At 35.2% G+C, this 20,607-nt stretch overlaps 1 protein-coding gene across 5 annotated transcripts in view; it reads left to right on the top strand.

Annotated features, from left to right (window-relative positions):
- LOC137649990 (dmX-like protein 2) overlaps nucleotides 1-20,607 on the top strand; it is a 232,196-nt gene that overhangs the window by 198,560 nt on the left and 13,029 nt on the right. For all 5 annotated transcript variants that reach the window (XM_068382995.1, XM_068382994.1, XM_068382993.1 and 2 more), the window contains 4 exons: nucleotides 13,982-14,042; nucleotides 15,477-15,685; nucleotides 16,453-16,597; nucleotides 17,181-17,314. In XM_068382995.1, the coding sequence (XP_068239096.1) occupies nucleotides 13,982-14,042; nucleotides 15,477-15,685; nucleotides 16,453-16,597; nucleotides 17,181-17,314 (549 nt within the window). The remainder of the gene's footprint in view (nucleotides 1-13,981; nucleotides 14,043-15,476; nucleotides 15,686-16,452; nucleotides 16,598-17,180; nucleotides 17,315-20,607) is intronic.

Genomic DNA, 20,607 nt, shown 5'->3' with positions numbered 1-20,607 from the left:
TATGAAGCATAATTTGTATAAATAAGTGTATTTTTTATTGCTCATATATGTAGGCCTATTTCTCATTTCATTTGTTGAATATGAAATATTAAATTTTTGTGTAGGCTAATCATACTTCTTGTAATACATGAATCTGTCAACATGACTACCATTTCCACTGTAGTATTTTTTCCCATCATGGCATGCATTTGATTTGGAAATTCTGGCTTTTTGATCAATTTACTTTTTATAATGTGAAACATTATAATGTATGTTATAATTACAAGGCATTCTCCCATAGCAACTCAAATTGCTGAGAGGAAAAAAAATATTAAGAATATTGGTATTTATTAGCCTTTGTTTGTATGTGATGATTATTTGGGCTATTTGAATACAGTACCAGTGTATGCCTGGACTGGTCTGGGAAGTTGGATTGGTATTTGTTAGTCTTTGTTTGTATTTGATGATTATTTGGGCTATTTGAATACAGCACCAGTGTATGCCTGGACTGGTTGGTTAAGTTGGATTTGTATTTATTAGCCTTTGGTTGTATTTGATGATTATTTGGGCTATTTGAATACAGTACCAGTGTATGCCTGGACTGGACAGTAAAGTTGGATTGGTATTTGCTAGCCTTAGGTTTTATTTGATGAATATTTAGGCCATTTGAATACATTACCAGTGTATGCCTGGACTGGTCTGGGAAGTTGGATTGGTATTTGTTAGTCTTTGTTTGTATTTGATGATTATTTGGGCTATTTGAATACAGCACCAGTGTATGCCTGGACTGGTCTGGGAAGTTGGATTGGTATTTGTTAGTCTTTGTTTGTATTTGATGATTATTTGGGCTATTTGAATACAGCACCAGTGTATGCCTGGACTGGTCGGTGAAGTTGGTTTGATATTCTTTAGTCTTTGTATTTGATGATTATTTGGGCTATTTGAATACAGCACCAGTGTATGCCTGGACTGGTTGGTTAAGTTGGATTGGTATTTATTACCCTTTGGTTGTATTTGATGATTATTTGGGCTATTTGAATACAGTACCAGTGTATGCCTGGACTGGACAGTAAAGTTGGATTGGTATTTGCTAGCCTTAGGTTTTATTTGATGAATATTTGGGCCATTTGAATACATTACCAGTGTATGCCTGGACTAGTCTGGGAAGTTCGATTGGTATTTGTTAGTCTTTGTTTGTATTTGATGATTATTTGGGCTATTTGAATACAGCACCAGTGTATGCCTGGACTGGTTGGTTAAGTTGGATTGGTATTTATTAGCCTTTGGTTGTATTTGATGATTATTTGGGCTATTTGAATACAGTACCAGTGTATACCTGGACTGGTCTGGGAACTTGGATTGGTATTTGTTAGTCTTTGTTTGTATTTGATGATTATTTGGGCTATTTGAATACAGCACCAGTGTATGCCTGGACTGGTCGGTGAAGTTGGTTTGATATTCTTTAGTCTTTGTTTATATTTGATGATTATTTGGGCTATTTGAATACAGCACCATTGTATGCCTGGACTGGACAGTAAAGTTGGATTGGTATTTGCTAGCCTTAGGTTTTATTTGATGAATATTTGGGCCATTTGAATACATTACCAGTGTATGCCTGGACTGGTCTGGGAAGTTCGATTGGTATTTGTTAGTCTTTGTTTGTATTTGATGATTATTTGGGCTATTTGAATACAGCACCAGTGTATGCCTAGACTGGTCTGGGAAGTTGGATTGGTATTTGTTAGTCTTTGTTTGTATTTGATGATTATTTGGGCTATTTGAATACAGCACCCGTGTATGCCTGGACTGGTTGGTTAAGTTGGATTGGTATTTATTAGCCTTTGGTTGTATTTGATGATTATTTGGGCTATTTGAATACAGTACCAGTGTATACCTGGACTGGTCTGGGAACTTGGATTGGTATTTGTTAGTCTTTGTTTGTATTTGATGATTATTTGGGCTATTTGAATACAGCACCAGTGTATGCCTGGACTGGTCGGTGAAGTTGGTTTGATATTCTTTAGTCTTTGTTTATATTTGATGATTATTTGGGCTATTTGAATACAGCACCATTGTATGCCTGGACTGGACAGTAAAGTTGGATTGGTATTTGCTAGCCTTAGGTTTTATTTGATGAATATTTGGGCCATTTGAATACATTACCAGTGTATGCCTGGACTGGTCTGGGAAGTTCGATTGGTATTTGTTAGTCTTTGTTTGTATTTGATGATTATTTGGGCTATTTGAATACAGCACCAGTGTATGCCTGGACTGGTTGGTTAAGTTGGATTGGTATTTATTAGCCTTTGGTTGTATTTGATGATTATTTGGGCTATTTGAATACAGTACCAGTGTATACCTGGACTGGTCTGGGAACTTGGATTGGTATTTGTTAGTCTTTGTTTGTATTTGATGATTATTTTGGGCTATTTGAATACAGCACCAGTGTATGCCTGGACTGGTCGGTGAAGTTGGTTTGATATTCTTTAGTCTTTGTTTATATTTGATGATTATTTGGGCTATTTGAATACAGTACCAGTGTATGCCTGGACTGGACAGTAAAGTTGGATTGGTATTTGCTAGCCTTAGGTTTTATTTGATGAATATTTGGGCCATTTGAATACATTACCAGTGTATGCCTGGACTAGTCTGGGAAGTTCGATTGGTATTTGTTAGTCTTTGTTTGTATTTGATGATTATTTGGGCTATTTGAATACAGCACCAGAGTATGCCTGGACTGGTCTGGGAAGTTGGATTGGTATTTGTTAGTCTTTGTTTGTATTTGATGATTATTTGGGCTATTTGAATACAGCACCAGTGTATGCCTGGACTGGTCTGGGAAGTTGGATTGGTATTTGTTAGTGTTTGTTTGTATTTGATGATTATTTGGGCTATTTGAATACAGCACCAGTGTATGCCTGGACTGGTCGGTGAAGTTGGTTTGATATTCTTTAGTCTTTGTTTATATTTGATTATTATTTGGGCTATTTGAATACAGCACCAGTGTATGCCTGGACTGGTTGGTTAAGTTGGATTGGTATTTATTAGCCTTTGGTTGTATTTGATGATTATTTGGGCAATTTGAATACAGTACCAGTGTATGCCTGGACTGGACAGTAAAGTTGGATTGGTATTTGCTAGCCTTAGGTTTTATTTGATGAATATTTGGGCCATTTGAATACATTACCAGTGTATGCCTGGACTGCTCTGGGAAGTTGGATTGGTATTTGTTAGTCTTTGTTTGTATTTGATGATTATTTGGGCTATTTGAATACAGCACCAGTGTATGCCTGGACTGGTCTGGGAAGTTGGATTGGTATTTGTTAGTCTTTGTTTGTATTTGATGATTATTTGGGCTATTTGAATACAGCACCAGTGTATGCCTGGACTGGTCGGTGAAGTTGGTTTGATATTCTTCAGTCTTTGTTTGTATTTGATGATTATTTGGGCTATTTGAATACAGTACCATTGTATGCCTGGACTGGACGGTAAAGTTGGTTTGATATTCGTTAGCCTTTGATTGTATTTGATGATTATTTGGGCTATTTGAATACAGTACCAGTGTATGCCTGGACTGGACGGTAAAGTTGGTTTGATATTCGTTAGCCTTTGATTGTATTTGATGATTATTTGGGCTATTTGAATACAGTACCAGTGTATGCCTGGACTGGACGGTGAAGTTGGTTTGATATTCGTTAGCCTTTGATTGTATTTGATGATTATTTGGGCTATTTGAATACAGTACCAGTGTATACCTGGACTAGTCGGTGAATTTGGATTGGTATTTGTTAGTCTTTGTTTGTATTTGATGATTATTTGGGCTATTTGAATACAGTACCAGTGTATGCCTGGACTGGACGGTAAAGTTGGTTTGATATTCATTAGCCTTTGATTGTATTTGATGATTATTTGGGCTATTTGAATACAGTACCAGTGTATGCCTAGACTGAACGGTAAAGTTGGTTTGATATTCGTTAGCCTTTGATTGTATTTGATGATTATTTGGGCTATTTGAATACAGTACCAATGTATGCCTGGACTGGACGGTGAAGTTGGTTTGATATTCGTTAGCCTTTGATTGTATTTGATGATTGTTTGGGCTATTTGAATACAGTACCAGTGTATACCTGGACTAGTCGGTGAAGTTGGTTTGATATTCGTTAGCCTTTGATTGTATTTGATGATTATTTGGGCTATTTGAATACAGTACCAGTGTATACATGGACTAGTCGGTGAAGTTGGATTGGTATTTGTTAGTCTTTGTTTGTATTTGATGATTATTTGGGCTATTTGAATACAGTACCAGTGTATGCTTGGACTGGACGGTAAAGTTGGTTTGATATTCGTTAGCCTTTGATTGTATTTGATGATTATTTGGGCTATTTGAATACAGTACCAGTGTATGCCTGGACTGGACGGTAAAGTTGGTTTGATATTCGTTAGCCTTTGATTGTATTTGATGATTATTTGGGCTATTTGAATACAGTACCAGTGTATGCCTGGACTGGACGGTGAAGTTGGTTTGATATTCGTTAGCCTTTGATTGTATATGATGATTATTTGGGCTATTTGAATACAGTACCAGTGTATACCTGGACTAGTCGGTGAAGTTGGATTGGTATTTGTTAGTCTTTGTTTGTATTTGATGATTATTTGGGCTATTTGAATACAGTACCAGTGTATGCCTGGACTGGACGGTAAAGTTGGTTTGATATTCGTTAGCCTTTGATTGTATTTGATGATTATTTGGGCTTCTTGAATACAGTACCAGTGTATGCCTGGACTGGACGGTGAAGTTGGTTTGATATTCGTTAGCCTTTGATTGTATTTGATGATTATTTGGGCTATTTGAATACAGTACCAGTGTATACCTGGACTAGTCGGTGAAGTTGGATTGGTATTTGTTAGTCTTTGTTTGTATTTGATGATTATTTGGGCTATTTGAATACAGTACCAGTGTATGCCTGGACTGGACGGTAAAGTTGGTTTGATATTCATTAGCCTCTGATTGTATTTGATGATTATTTGGGCTATTTGAATACAGTACCAATGTATGCCTGGACTGAACGGTAAAGTTGGTTTGATATTCGTTAGCCTTTGATTGTATATGATGATTATTTGGGCTATTTGAATACAGTACCAGTGTATACCTGGACTAGTCGGTGAAGTTGGATTGGTATTTGTTAGTCTTTGTTTGTATTTGATGATTATTTGGGCTATTTGAATACAGTACCAGTGTATGCCTGGACTGGACGGTAAAGTTGGTTTGATATTCGTTAGCCTTTGATTGTATTTGATGATTATTTGGGCTTCTTGAATACAGTACCAGTGTATGCCTGGACTGGACGGTGAAGTTGGTTTGATATTCGTTAGCCTTTGATTGTATTTGATGATTATTTGGGCTATTTGAATACAGTACCAGTGTATACCTGGACTAGTCGGTGAAGTTGGATTGGTATTTGTTAGTCTTTGTTTGTATTTGATGATTATTTGGGCTATTTGAATACAGTACCAGTGTATGCCTGGACTGGACGGTAAAGTTGGTTTGATATTCATTAGCCTCTGATTGTATTTGATGATTATTTGGGCTATTTGAATACAGTACCAATGTATGCCTGGACTGAACGGTAAAGTTGGTTTGATATTCGTTAGCCTTTGATTGTATTTGATGATTATTTGGGCTATTTGAATACAGTACCAGTGTATGCCTAGACTGGTCGGTGAAGTTGGTTTGCTATTCGTTAGCCTTTGATTGTATTTGATGATTATTTGGGCTATTTGAATACAGTACCAGTGTATGCCTGAACTGGTCGGTGAAGTTGGTTTGCTATTCGTTAGCCTTTGATTGTATTTGATGATTATTTGGGCTATTTGAATACAGTACCAGTGTATACTTGGACTAGTCGGTGAAGTTGGATTGGTATTTGTTAGCCTTTGGTTATATTTGATGATTATTTGGGCTATTTGAATATGGTACCAGTGTATGCCTGGACTGGTCGTTGAAGTTGGAAAGATTGGGAACCACTGGTTTAGACCTCGATTTCTCAGCTTACAGAGCCTGAGAAAAATTTGGAAAGTAGAAGAAGCAATTTGTTCCCCATATTTTTCCAACTCTTTTAATTTTGATTCTGTTGTTTCTTATAAAATTAAAAAGTAAAAGAAGTCCAGGGAAGCTAGTACTAGTTACAAGTCTAGTGCTCTTGACAACACCACCTCTCCTTTGAGTGGTAGGATTAGACAACTCCTGGGTGGTATTACAGGGCTGGGACATTGCCCCATGTCATAGGACCTGGGGGGCATAACCCAGGATTCCCTGGCTACTTAATAGCCAGGTGGAACAGAGGTGCACAGCCCCGGACAGGCCTGCTTATACTACTGTATCTGTCAGCCATGTGCTGGAAGAGCCGAGATGCTCACCTTCCCTTCCTGCTGCTCCTACTCTGAACTGGGTCATGCAATATCCCATACCTCTCAAGATCATCATTGCACGATTGTGCATAGTCGACTGTTACGGGCCTCTGGTTGAGAGGCTTCAGCCCCCCGTGCTCAAGGCACGAGATCAACGTTCACCCCACCTCAATTATCATAATAAATAGTCCTAGATACACCCTCTGTCTGCCATGATCATAGCTAGAGATCCTTTTCTTCTTAATAACTACCAGTCGAATCCAGCTACAGTCCCCAATTACATTGCAGGCTCTGTCATTTAGTTAGAACTCTAGTTTTTGCTGGGAGAGTTTTCTGGAGCAGCCTGCCAGACCCTCTACCCTTGTGAAGTAATCATGCTCTTTTGCTCCACAGGTACTGGACCTTGGACTGGTAACAACTGGACCACAGAGATTGAGTCTTGAGTGTTTTTTGTGGATGCTGTTGCACTCTTTTCAAGTACAATGAACTGAGTGACATGATCTTGGTAGCCCTCTTCGGGTTGTTCTCGGTCATTTATTACCTTTTCTGTCCCCCTCAAAGTCAAGGCCTTCTCTAGGTCAGATCTTGCTAATTGGTTGTAGATCATCAGATCTGTGGATCTATAATAGGTTCTCTATTTTCTGGTTAGCCAAACAGGATCTTGCAACAAGCATTCTCACCAGTAAAGGTTGTGTTTGCCAGAGTCTGCCATGTCATAACTTTGTCAGAAACCCACTAGTATGCACAGTGTCGAGGGAACTTCACTTGGAGAGACTCAAGTCAGAAGGTTCATCTATGAATCTTCTGCCTTGGCCATCAATCAACCAAGATGAACTTCAAAAAGACAGTGGATTTTAATCCCTAAGTCATCGGAGAAGCAAAGAAGTCTTGTGCTGTCTGGTTGGAAAGCAGCAACTTGGTAGACACACCAGTCAGTACTGGAGTTGGCATACTGGGTTTTGAGGAGGAGGGGTGCTTTGGTTTCTTGATTCTCCAAACGTGTCGGTCCAGGGTTATTGTTATTATTATTATTATTACTAGCCAAGCTACAACCCTAGTTGGAAAAGCAAGATGCTATAAGCCCAAGGGCTCCAATAGGGAAAAATAGCCCAGTGAGGAAAGGAAATAACTTTTGGAGAACTACCTTGTACTACCAAGGAAAGTCTGGCCATCTTCTATGTAGAGGTATTTTTCCTGTAGAAGCTTTTTGTAATGACCTTACATCTCATACCCGAGTTTCAGAGTCTCTTCCTGGCCGAACCAAGAAAGATGTAACATATTCGATGTAAGTCTGGAGGAAGGGTAGAATGACCGGCTCTTTTGCTTCATTCCTTTCTTCCCTTTATTGAGGGTTAAGCTTTAGTACCGTTGCATGCTGAATCTTACATGAATGCTGGTAAGCTACATTTCTAAGCATCATTCTTATTAGATTGTAAGTAGTTCTCTCCATCTTCCCTTTATGAGAAGGAAGGTGGCCATCTTGCACCAGGTATTTCAGTCTAGACTGCATCTCTCCTTTAGGGGAGAAGATTCTTTCATTGACCAAGTACCAGTGAACAAGCAAGTACTGGCCAACCCCTGTCAGCCTACTCATTCCTATGATGGACTGATAGGAGGCTGATGGGTTCATCTCCCTTGCTCATATATTATTTCCAGGGCAAAAAAATAAATAAATAAAAAAAACTATGGGGTTTTATCCTCCAATAAGTGAGGTCCCTTATTTCATAGGACAAATTGTTTGTATGAACGTAGGAAAAAATAACAAATATCAAAAGTATTTTGCATTTTTCCTAAGTTATACAGACTTGAGTCCTTTAAAATTAAAACTTCCTACCTCAACCACCCCTCTCAGTGATGAGCCGAATGTCAAAATTGAAGAGTCTTGAACAGTCGGGTAAGTGGGGCTTCTCACCCAAACGCACCACCTGCCATTAACTACCTCGCTAACGATTTCAACAATTGTTCCACCTCCGCTGAAATCATTCCTTATTTTACAGGACTTAGGTGTATAGAGCTAGGAAAATATGAAATACTTTTAAACGTTGCTATTTTTGGGAATTAAATCCTTTTATTGAATTTCTCAGAATCTTAAACAATTTCAGGGTATCTAATCATTACATTTTTAAGAATTTGTAATTTAATAAATAAGTTGTCATATGTTAATTAGAAAAATTTCCTTGGGCCAGCCCTGTGAGAATTGGAAAAGTTAACATGGATATATTGTCAATAAGAAGGGTAGTACCTGCAATTCAGCAACCCTTACCACTATCATATTGATAAGTGGTTTTTGTTTGTGGTAACATTTAATAGTTATGAGAATGTTGCAACCATAGCTCTGAAAAATCTAGGAAAACTTACAAGTAAGAATTTTAGACTTGAATCAAGTACTAGGGTCAAGGGCAAAGGGTTATCTCTAGTTTGACAAACATCCTTTCTGAGTAGTTACACAACATTATGAAAACAATAGGTTTGTATTATGTTTGAATGTATCAAATATTTTTTTTTCCAAATTTAGTTTATGCTTTAATTGGAGTTCCTCCAACTGGTACAGATTGATATTTTCAAGACCAAGGCCAGAAGAGACCTTCACTGGGTAAAACAGGACTTCCTTTAGTAGAGAATTAGAATATTTGAAATGATTTAACCAGACCTATCTAAATTTCATAACTTTCACATTGCTGTCCTGTAAAGAAAATTAAAGAAAATATACATTACCAAACAAGTTACTGTACAGTTTTGTCAAACTTTTATTATTTAATTGGTTAAAGATGTTGAAGGTTCTTACAAAAATGCTGCAAAGATCTGTGTCCAGCAGTTGTCGTATAATCTTGACATTCACATAAAATATGCTATATTGATGTTTTGCTTCTTATGCTGCAAACAAGGGGAGTTGTTTTCAATGAACCATTTGTTAACCCTTTTACCCCCAGGCTTTTTGGAAAATTCCAACCCTTAACCCCCAAGGGGTTATTTTTTTCCCAGCACATTTTGCTGTATATATTTTTTTAAATTGCTCTAACAGCCCTAATTTTTGTCATAGAGAGGTCAGGTTGGTCTCATTCTCTTGGAAAATGCCTGAATTTTCTGAAAAAAAATATAGAAAATATGAAAAAAAAATTTTTATAGCATTTTTTTGCAAGGACGTACCGGTACGTCCATGGGGGTAAAGGGATGGCTCTTGTGAAACGTACCAGTACGTCCTTTGGGGGTAAAAGGGTTAAATAGGCATGCTCAATCCCATCACTTTGATGTCTTTCTTTTCTAATTGGTGTCTCACAATCCTACTTTGAGTTTGATTCTGCTTTCATTTTTATCAACCTTCTTATTTTTCCTAAAATCATACCATTTATTTACTATAATGGAATTTTTTTATATGTTAATTTTTATATTTAGTTACAATATCTAAAGAGATGGCTGCTTATGTAGATTCTCATTTTCCTTATTACTTACATTAGCAGGGTCCAGCAGAGTTCAGTTATTGAACCAGCTTCTCTCTTAACCAGACTCATTTTAACCTGTGATTCGGCATCTAGTTTGACTGTCCAGCCAGGCATTGTGATTTTATCGAAAGTAAAAGAGTTTGATATCTGGGACATGAAAAATATTCTTATACAATTATTCCTTTTTATTCATTTAGAGTAGTGTAAAGCATAGTGTTTAATATTTGTTCCTTTGAATGATAGTAATTAGTTTTTATACTGCTGCATATGTGTTTAGTGTAATGCTTTAATGATTAAACCTGTCTAATATCCCATATGATTATTACTGCTACCATTGCTTTGGAAAATTGAGATTATGTTATTCAGTTACAGGAACCTGTGATCTATTGATTTTTGGTATAATATTGGCATCATTCATCAGTTTTAAAGGTAACAAGTTAAATCCAATGAAAATTTATTTTGGAGTTTATGATTTTAATTTCAAAGTTAGTTTTGAAGCCAAAGAAATTCTCATAGTTATTTTATAATAAAATTTACCTAGATTTGGGTATTATCAGCTATTATGACTTGTTTATTCTCATTACATCACTTTCACAAAACAAAATTGTCCAAATATAGTACAGTATTTTGTTATTCTAGTATACTGAAGTTGATTAAACATTGTAGTGGGTTATTTTGTAACTAGCTGTATAGGATTGGCATAGTGCAGTGAAACATTGGTATTTGATGCCACGTATACCTTCGGAATGGATTATACAAAGCCCTGCCACTATCTCTTAAAAGGCTGTGGAGCCTCTTGCTTTTATGTTTTGTAATTTCATAATTCCAATTAGAAATAAAAAAAAAGTTGAATCCTGTACACAGTAAACTATGAAAGAGGATTGTACAAATTTTCTATTATGCAATATTTTTCAAGTGCAAGAAAAAAAAATCCCTTTTCTTAGCTAACTAAAAGTAGTAAGTCCACTTTGGGCCTATGATGTTCTTATTTTTCTATAAATTGCTTGTTACAGAAGATCACTCACAGCTATTTTTTATTCTGTATGGTGTTTACTTAGTTTCCTCTTTTGTTGATTTTTTTTATTTTAAACAATTGGATGCATTGAAAAAACACTTCAAAACAGAAGAGCGCAGGTTATTTTTAATGATATGTTTTAATTCTACTAGGATAGACCCCATACTCTCAGTCAATAGAGGTGTTATGAGTCCACTTCATGGATGTAGCTTGCTTTTCTCAGGAAAATACCCTTCATGTAACTGATATTGAAAACAAGCTCTCCATTAGATATTTGTCATTCTTGGTGGCTTTTGTAATGTTTTTTTTACTGATCTGATGTATTGCTCGTCATTTTGTTTATTTGATATTTTATTATAGCTGCATTCCTCCGAATATTTTTCCACAGCTGACTTACTATCAGTGGTACCTCCCATGAACAGATACCCAAATCATGGATTTTTCTATATGATAAGCCCAAAGTATTGTTAAGAGTTAATTACCCAAATGGTCATAGGTTCTTTGCAAGAGTTTAGCCTTCAAAATGACAAAATGTTTCTGTTTTGCTTCATGATTACAAATTTCACCATATTTAAAACCCACTAGAAATAAGGTTGAATATGTCAAATTGATTTGTAAAGAACACAATGCAAAGTAGTATTCTCTTCCACATGCTAAATGAAACACTTTTTTTTTTCCCCCGACAAAGTATACATGCACGTTATTATGTTTTGTGTTTACACAAATGTCAGTACCTGTATAAGCAAAGTAAACTACATTATTTAATTTACTATTTATATCTAGCCAATTGATTTAGCTTAAACAGAATTGTAAAACAGTATAATCCAAGTATGGACTCTCCCCAAACTTTTCTTCTTCTAATTCAAAGTACTGGAATAGGATGGCACAACACCTTAGTAAATCAAGAAAGTAGCAAATATACCAATTGTAATACAATGTAAAATTTTTGATAGATAATTTTTTGTATTATTATTACATTTATATATTCAGATGAATTTGTCTTTTAGCTTATTATTCTGTCTCTCTGTAAATGTTGTATTAATTTATCTGAAATAGAATTCATCTTTCAAGTTCCAACTTCTATTCCGATGTTTTATTATTGCGTTGTTATGCTGTTACATTACTGTACTAATAATGGGATTTATATTTTCTATATCCTATTAGAAGTTTGTACTAGTGTCAAAACCTGAGCTATTCATACCATTAAATCTTTATTCAAGAGTTATGTCCCATTTTCACTTTTGCCTCTTTGCAATGTCTCATATATTCTTAACTTTACTACTTTTTCTAGTTTCAGTTATTGTCTATCCATTTTTGACTCTTCCTATATAAGCTGTTTAAATTGTTTTATTTACATTCTCTCTCTCTCTCTCTCTCTCTCTCTCTCTCTCTCTCTCTCTCTCTCTCTCTCTCTCTCTCTCTCTCTTTTTTTTTTATGGAAAAATTTATTGTACTGTTACTTAAATGCTCAAGTTTTTGTTATCAATGGCATGATTTGGAGATGACCAGGAAAACCATTATTTTGCATTGCAAAACTTTGCAAAGATCATTACTTTACAGATGCATGAACTGAGTTCCCCTGCCCATCCCTATCAGAACAGATCTCAAAGGGTTTACTACTGTAAAAAGTCAATACTAATAGATAAAAGGAACACCCATGCATTTGGATTTTGTTGACAGTTTTATCAATCTTTTGATTTCATATTTAGATGCACTAAATTTATGGTTTGTAAATATCTATGAGATTAACATTATACTTCACCAAGTTTGATTTTCATTTGTGTAAGAAGAAAATACCATAGAACAATTTAATAGTTTATAGATTCAAAGTAAACTATCTCAGATTTCAGCTTAAAAGAAAGATTTCATGCTTTGATTTTAACATCTTTGTATTGGAGTGAATTAAAATGTGTACATTTTCTGTTCCATGATAATGAGCAGTAGACCTTTGCAGTACATTTAAACATAAGCCTTTTCGTGTGAAATCCCAATAAAAATCAAATTACAGGTAATAGCTTATGTGGATTTTAGATATACATCTAGCTGTTAACAGAGCTTGGTTTGGGGTTGACCTACAGTTTTTCAGGTATAGATTTACCATTGTAAAGTCTTTCAACTCTTATTATATATGTGAGTAAAATGAGTTAGGTTGTCTCCTACAAGGTAGATGCAGAATTATAGATATTTATGATCACTTGCTGCTATGAATCACTCATGTTGTGCATGTTTGAATTTGTATTGTGAATAGTATAGATTTCACACCCAACAGAAATTTCTTTAGATTATGCAAAGTAAATATTGTATGCCTGGAAACTTTTATTAGAATTTAGAAGTATGAAATTAATAAAAAGGTGCATATTCATATTCAACAAATTTATAGCTACTAGCAGCTATCAATAATTTGATTAACTGTTACATAGCAAAGCTTGTGGTTACCAGAAACAATTTGTAGTTTTGATAAATTGTGCTACTTAGCATAGTTTGTACTCTTTCACAATCTTAGTTTTATTATTTGTAGATGTAATAAAAACAAGGTAAGGATGAAATACTGTATCTCCAAAAAATTTAAAATTTTTAAATAGAATACAATGTAGAGAAGGAATGTCCTAAGGGGTTATACTGTGCAATTTATTTTGATGAAACATCTTATGCCAATTGCAGTATTTACTGAAGGTAACTCGATGGGAGTCTATAAATGCTACTTCAAGTGTTAAATTGAACAAATGTAGAATAAAAATAGTTTTGATTTTGTAAATGTTGTACACAACCTATTAAAGTAATAATACATTTTGTTATACTGTAATTATATTAAAGTTACATAAATAAATCAATTAAGAAACATTTAAAAATTATGCATTAATAGATACGATTCATGAGTCTGTGGGGATCAGGAAGAAATTGCATGTATTTCTACCCATTCAACTTTTGATCAGAAATATTTATTTACCTGTAAACTAAAGATTTTTCTTTTTCACTAAGAATGTCAGTTGGGAACCTCCATATTTTACATGTGAATTACTACGCTCTTTTAGTTTAATTGTCTACGTTATTTACGTGTATCTTTACTGCAGACTAAATGTGGCTTCTGTAAATTTCACTCCATTGCTTTTTTGTTCATTTTCCATTTTCATCTCTACAGGTTCTTAGCCACCGTATTGAAGGGACTCGTCGCATGGCATCTCATCCTGTTTTGCCATTATGTGAGTATTATTTTAGCCATTTATATACAAATTGAAAAACTTTAGGCTTTTAAATTCTTGAATAGATGTAAGATTTATGTATTGTTTAGCAACTCCAAGGTTTCTGTTAAAATAATCTGGCAAAATGATAAGAAAAAAAATAATCAAATAGGTACACTGAACATAGGTTAGCAGTTTTAAATCAAGAATAATAGAATATTAGAATGTTAGTGTATACTAAACTTATATATTTTGCCTTATATTCAAACTGTATAATCAATAGCAGGCATATATACTTGATTAATTGAATACAGTACTGTATGTAATTAAAGAGGAAATTTATCATACTTTATGTTGAAAAATTAGTATATGAATTTATTTTGTATTACTGTATTTACCGGAAGTAAAGATATTTATGTTCTCAACTAAATTCCATGTCATTTTGCAGTTTATAATTTTTAGATTCAATTTACTATAAATGGAATAATATTTGGCATTTATTACATCATGAAATGTTTAAGAGGGTGTCTGAAAATGAGGTTAAGCCAGAAACAAGTTTCTTTTACCACAGGTATTTTTGTTCTAAGTTGATATTTGCTAGAGAACTTTCTTGTTATTTTGTTGGTTGGAATAAAACAATTTAATTTCAGGCTATGATTTAGTAACTTTACTTAGAGCCTTTCCTTTTAGAGATGAATTATTATAGTGGTTTGCTCGTTTTGTTGGTAATGTAAATGTTTCTTTGTTCCAACACAGAGTACTTACCTAGAACTACTTTCTTAGGAGTTACTGGTAACTCTTCCCTACCGACCAGAATTTTGTGTAGTTTACCCTATTCCCATTTTCTATGGGTGACTTCAGGCGGAGTGATACGCGCCCTGAGGCGACCCGGGGTCAGAGAGCGTGCTAGATTAGGTCGTGCTCCTCAGTAAGTTTCTGGTCGCGACGGGTTATGGCCCGCCCATCCTTCCCCGAGGGTCCTGCAGGGTTGAGGAGAACCCTTTTTGGCTACGAAACTTACTGAGGAGCACGACCTAATCTAGCACGTTCTCTGACCCCGGGTCGCCTCAGGGCGCGTATCACTCCGCCTGAGGTCACCCATAGAAAATGGGAATAGGGTAAACTACACAAAATTCTGGTCGGTAGGGAAGAGTTACCAGTAACTCCCAAGAAAGTAGTTCTAGGTCAGTATGTTAGGAAAAATACAAATTACTTAAAATTTGTGATTTTAATTATCCAGTCATGTTGCCGAAAGTCTTTCATTCATGTTTTGTGTTTTTAAGTTCTTCATTCAGTCGTCTTAAGATTAATGTAAGATTTTCACAGTAGAGGTAAATGTTTTTCCTATTTTTATTTTACAAGTTGATAATTACAGTATATGAACAAGAGATGTTTTTAAGACCTATTTACTTAAATACACAAGACTTAATTTTATTTTCTAATTATGTGTCTTAGATCTTTTGGGATGCCAAGATGGTTCTGTTGTAGTGAGAGAATGGCATCATAGTGCTGTTGTAGCTCGACCCAGGCCAGGTGGCACGTTTGCCAAGGTAGCACGAGTTCGCTTCAATCAGCAAGGGAATAAGTTTGGAGTCATAGATGGGGATGGAAATCTTTCTCTGTACCAGTTGGGTCTCGCATCACAGGCCAACAAACCTTATTATGTAAGTATTGTATAAAGGAAAAACCTTAGTAAATAGGAGCATTGCAATGCATTAGTCAAATTTAGTAGGAGTTTTTTTTTATTGATTAATGAAAAAGAATTCCTATATTCTGGCATCATAATTTTTTTTGCCATTTAGCCAATCTCCTACTCTATAAAATTGTTAGAATTAGTATTAAACTCAAAAACATTTAAAGGTCACTTATGAATGACATAAGCAAGTGACAGTGACAATGTCCTAGAAACTGACCATATATATACATATCAGTGCCAAAGTCCCCTCTTTATCCAAATTAGGACTAGAAAGAGCCAGACAACGGCTGCTGATGACTCAGCAGGTAGACTTATAGGCTCCCAAAACCCCCCAGTCCTTCGGTCACAAGGATGGTGTGGTTGCAGACACTACAAGAAACTATCAAGCTTCAGTCAGTGTCTTGAACCCCCATCCAGCTTCCAATAGGCTATCGCGACCCCATTTATGCAGGATAAAATAATTTTTTCATTCACATATCACACATTGGAGAAATTTTGAATTTCCAAATTTAGTAATATATTTTTCTCCTATGATTTATTTTCTTTTTTACAGTACTGAAAAAAAGAGTACTCAGATGTTCAAGGAAAATCAATACTGTATAAATGCTGTATCAGATAAACAAACAGATGACCATAAGTTTTTATACGTTCGTAACTTTATTACAACTTCCAGTAGTTTTCTGAATCTAGTAAACAGGGTTTGAGCTTCAAGTAACAGATTTTATTTCCTTATAGACCCATCAATGTCATAGCAAACACGGAAGTGACTTTATTTTTGTGGGGTCATCGAGCCTGCTTGCAACAGCCGGTCAATCATCCGAGCATCGTAATGTTGGTCTGTGGGATACTCTTATGCCTCAGAGAAAAGCAAATGTTGTATGTAAGTACTCTTGTTTATTCAGTAATATTGTAGTGTACAGTTTTCTTGCATCTAAGACTATACAAAATTTTCATGACATTAGTATGAGGGTGGGGTCTTGCATAGGCCTTGATTTGATTTACTACCAGGTTGCATGTATTTGTGGTAGTTTAGTCATGTTCTTGGCATGCTACCTTTGTGATATTTTTTTTTATCATTAATGCCATTGGTTCTTTTTGTATACAGTACAATGCTTTGACTTTTTTGTGTCAACACCTCTGTTTTTCTACATAATTTTGCTTTTCCAAAGTAAAGCATTATTACTATTTTTTGCAACCTGAATTATTCAACCTTTTGTACTTTGCTCTTTTGTGCTGATGTAAAAACATTTTTAATTGCTTGCACATTAATACAATTAGAGAATCTATCATATGAATTTGTAATATGATTGGGGAACTCTATTCAAGGTAAAGCATTAGGTGGTAATTACTAATTGATTTGATAGAAAAGGTTATAGAAACTTTGGTTTTAATAGTGGCCACAGTCATTCTACAGCATTTAGTTTGTGTTAAAAAATTATTTAGAAAAACTAATATCATTTCAGCTTGGACTTGTCACGACAATGGGGCATCAGCACTTCTATATGCTCCACAACATCAGGTGATTTTATCAGCTGGTAAAAAGGGAGGAGTATGTATATTTGATGTGAGGCAGAGAACTTTACGACAAAAATTCCATGTAAGTACCATTCACTTTTGCCTTTTTGTAATTTATTAGTTTTCATTCAAATTTATTTCCACGTACCTATCCCAGTGGTCATATTGTTTTTTTTCTTTGAAAGCTTGTTTATGGCAATGTTACCCCTTAAAGATTAAAGATTACCTGTTTTCTTTCCTTCCCATACTCTTAGCCTCTAGTAAACAATGAGACTAACAGCATCTACCGACAGTAGAACACTGTGAATGTCATATTGTCTTCTTTAGTCTTTCAGTCAACTTGGAACAAGGTTGATGTGAGTTCTTGATTGTCAGGTTTTTTTATGTCTTACAATACAGTAGTTTAAAAATTTATTTCTTCTAGATTTGTTAGTAATTTCTGCCTAACTGTGCAAAGGAATTGATTTTTGGGTGATCAGTGATCTGCTTTCTCTTGTGTTTTGGGTCAGAGACAATTTTTGAATATAGGGATTCGTTGTGAGGAGTATGAAGGCCTCACTTTTCCTGTTGGAAAGTATATTTTATGGTTGCTGATTAGATTAAAGTTCAAAGCATAAAAGAAAGCTCACATTTAGTTCAAGGGTAAATCCAAAGAATACTAGGTTAGCTAATTTTAAAGTGAATGATTGTAATGCCACTTCAGCTTTTGAGGTTGCTGTAGACCTAACGAGTTTAGTTTTGATAGGCATTAACGTATGAAGCATTAATGTCAATAGCTTTTTTGTGGTAGCTTAACAGACCAACAAATCTTCAATTAAGGGCAATTATTCTGACTTGACATGACTGCAACCCCTAGCCTAACTCCTCAAGCAGTAGCTATTGGTTCTAGTTCACCATTCAGTAAGGGTTCTAATGGTACACGGCAGCTCCTAGATTCAAATTCCTCTCCCATACCCTTGATTCTTTAATTACAGTACTTTAGACCCAGCTGCTGCAAAACTCAAGCATTCTTATATTTTTAGCCACTCTTAGATAATCTTTCTTTCTATTATTAAAAGTTCAAAGGGTGAAATCTCTTCCAGTTCAGATGTGGAGAGGCTTATGCACCATGAAATCTTTAGAGAACTTTATTCTGCTTGGCATCTTAACATGAGACTCATATCTCAATCTAAAAACAAATTTCATGCTAGACATTGTCAAATTCCTTGAGGAATCGGATTTAACTGCTGAGTTGTTGGATCGATCTCAGCTGTATATCCCAGGGGTTTCCTTGGAGATAAAGATCCCAGAACCCCTCTATTCACAGAACATTTACAAGAAAGATTGGGGAAAACTTTAGGTGTTTTTACATCTATCAGAGAAATTGATGTCGCAGGAATCTACTCTTCATTTAATTTACTGGAGACTTAAAGCAATATTCAAGGTCCTTCAGAGTCGGGAAACACTGATGGTTATAAAGGCCATGTTAGTATTATCAGAAACCACTACAGCTTTAGCATTCATCCAGAAACAATGGGGACAAGATCATAATCCTTCTTCTTCTTCTTTGTCTGCATTTTTTTCCCACTTTTATGTGGGGTCGGTGTTTCTGGCTAGCGTTCTCCATCTACCTCTGTTCCACACTTCATCACCGGTTAATCCCGTTTATCGAAGGTCATCCTTGATACAGTCCATCCACCTTCGCTTTGGTCTCCCCTTCCTTCTCCTTCCCTGTACCTCCATTTCCATCTCTCTCCTCCCAATATACTGTTCATCTCTTCTCATGACATGACCATACCACTTCAGTCTACTTTCTTGGATCTTATCTGATAGTTCTCTAACTCCTGTGGTACCCCTAATTACCTCATTCCGTGTCTTATCTCTTCTTGTCACCTCACACATCCATCATAATCCTTATAATCCTTATACCGAATAGAATACTATTTACTTGAGCAAATTTCAAAGGAACGATTCTTCTTCCTTGGATCATTAAGGGGAAATCGTACATCTTTGCAGATTAGCTAAGAATGGTCACTAGATCTGCCAGTATGTCCAGAAAGTTATAAGAGGTGTGATTGTCCAAATGCAGACATGTTTGCAACCTTACTGAACATAAAGATAGATTTGTTTTGGTCACCCAAAGATAAATGGCATTTTGCAAGACTCGTCAAATCAGAATCTTATAAATTTTCCACCTTTTGCTATGATTTGGCAGATGATAAACAAATTCTTGATTTCTAAAAATAGCTGGATGGCATTGATAGCTACATTTTGGTTCCAAATGAGATGTCTTACAGATCTGTAACCTCTGTTTTCGGAGTGTTTAGGAGTGTTGCCGTGCAAACCAATCCTATTAGATAATCAGTTTTGAGGGTAATGATGCTAACTTATATAGGTTTAATTGTTATCAAATATCTGCAATATCCTTAGAAGGAAATGGCTTTTGTTGTCTTATAGATTGGCAATCATAGGCTCCAAAAACAGTGTATCAAGAACAGTTTTATGGCTTTAATTTTGTAGGTCAAGGAATTCACCAGTTACTGAAAGAGTTATGATGTAAATGTCGTTTTCTTTTATTTATATTTCTTTCTATGATAAGAAACTTTAAATGTCACGTGTTAAACATATTAATCTCTGCTAATTTCTTTTCTTAAGCATATAACATCAGATTTGTCCTAATCAGGCTATTGTAGTAGGAGTTTGATGTTGAAAAACCTCGAGAGGTTAAACCCTTAACAAAGTTTTCACAAGATCTCCCTGAAAATATTTATCTCTGTTTACTTTGGCTTCTGGGAACAACTTTGTGAACTAAATGGCCTTAAGTGATACTATTTGTTCATGAAAACTCAAAATAATCGGATCCAAGTTCAATGGAAGATTTGAAAATTAGGATTCAAGATAAATGAAATATAACTACATCTGAAATTTTTGCTAAATTCTTTCATTAAAATCAGTTTTAGTGGGGACCTTTAATTCCATGTATTTTTATTTTTCTAAACTTTAAAAGCTTATCAATTAATTCCACTTGATAGCTATGCTGTTTTTATAAGCCTTTAACAGTATCAGAGATGGTAGGTGTAAAATGGCATCGCATGCATTGGATTAAATTTAGAATTTCATACAAAGAAAGTTTCAAAGATGTTCATTCAAACCAGATTATCATAATTCTAATAGTTTGACATATTTCTCTAGGGAACACTGGAGATTCTAGTATAATGGGCTAAAAAGATAAAATAATGACCAGTTAAGGTGGTGCAACTTGATTAATACATTAGAGTAGACTAAATAATCAGAGAAAATACAATTTTAAATATTTAACTTAGCCGGTGAATATATAATAGCTGCTACTCTGCGGCTCGACAGAAAACACTCAAAAAAACTCGCGAGCGATCGCTA

Source organism: Palaemon carinicauda, chromosome 11, assembly GCF_036898095.1.
Source record: "Palaemon carinicauda isolate YSFRI2023 chromosome 11, ASM3689809v2, whole genome shotgun sequence".
Classification (NCBI taxonomy): domain Eukaryota; kingdom Metazoa; phylum Arthropoda; class Malacostraca; order Decapoda; family Palaemonidae; genus Palaemon; species Palaemon carinicauda.
The sequence above is the reverse complement of the archived record's forward strand: the minus strand, read 5'-3'. Positions and strand labels throughout refer to the sequence as shown.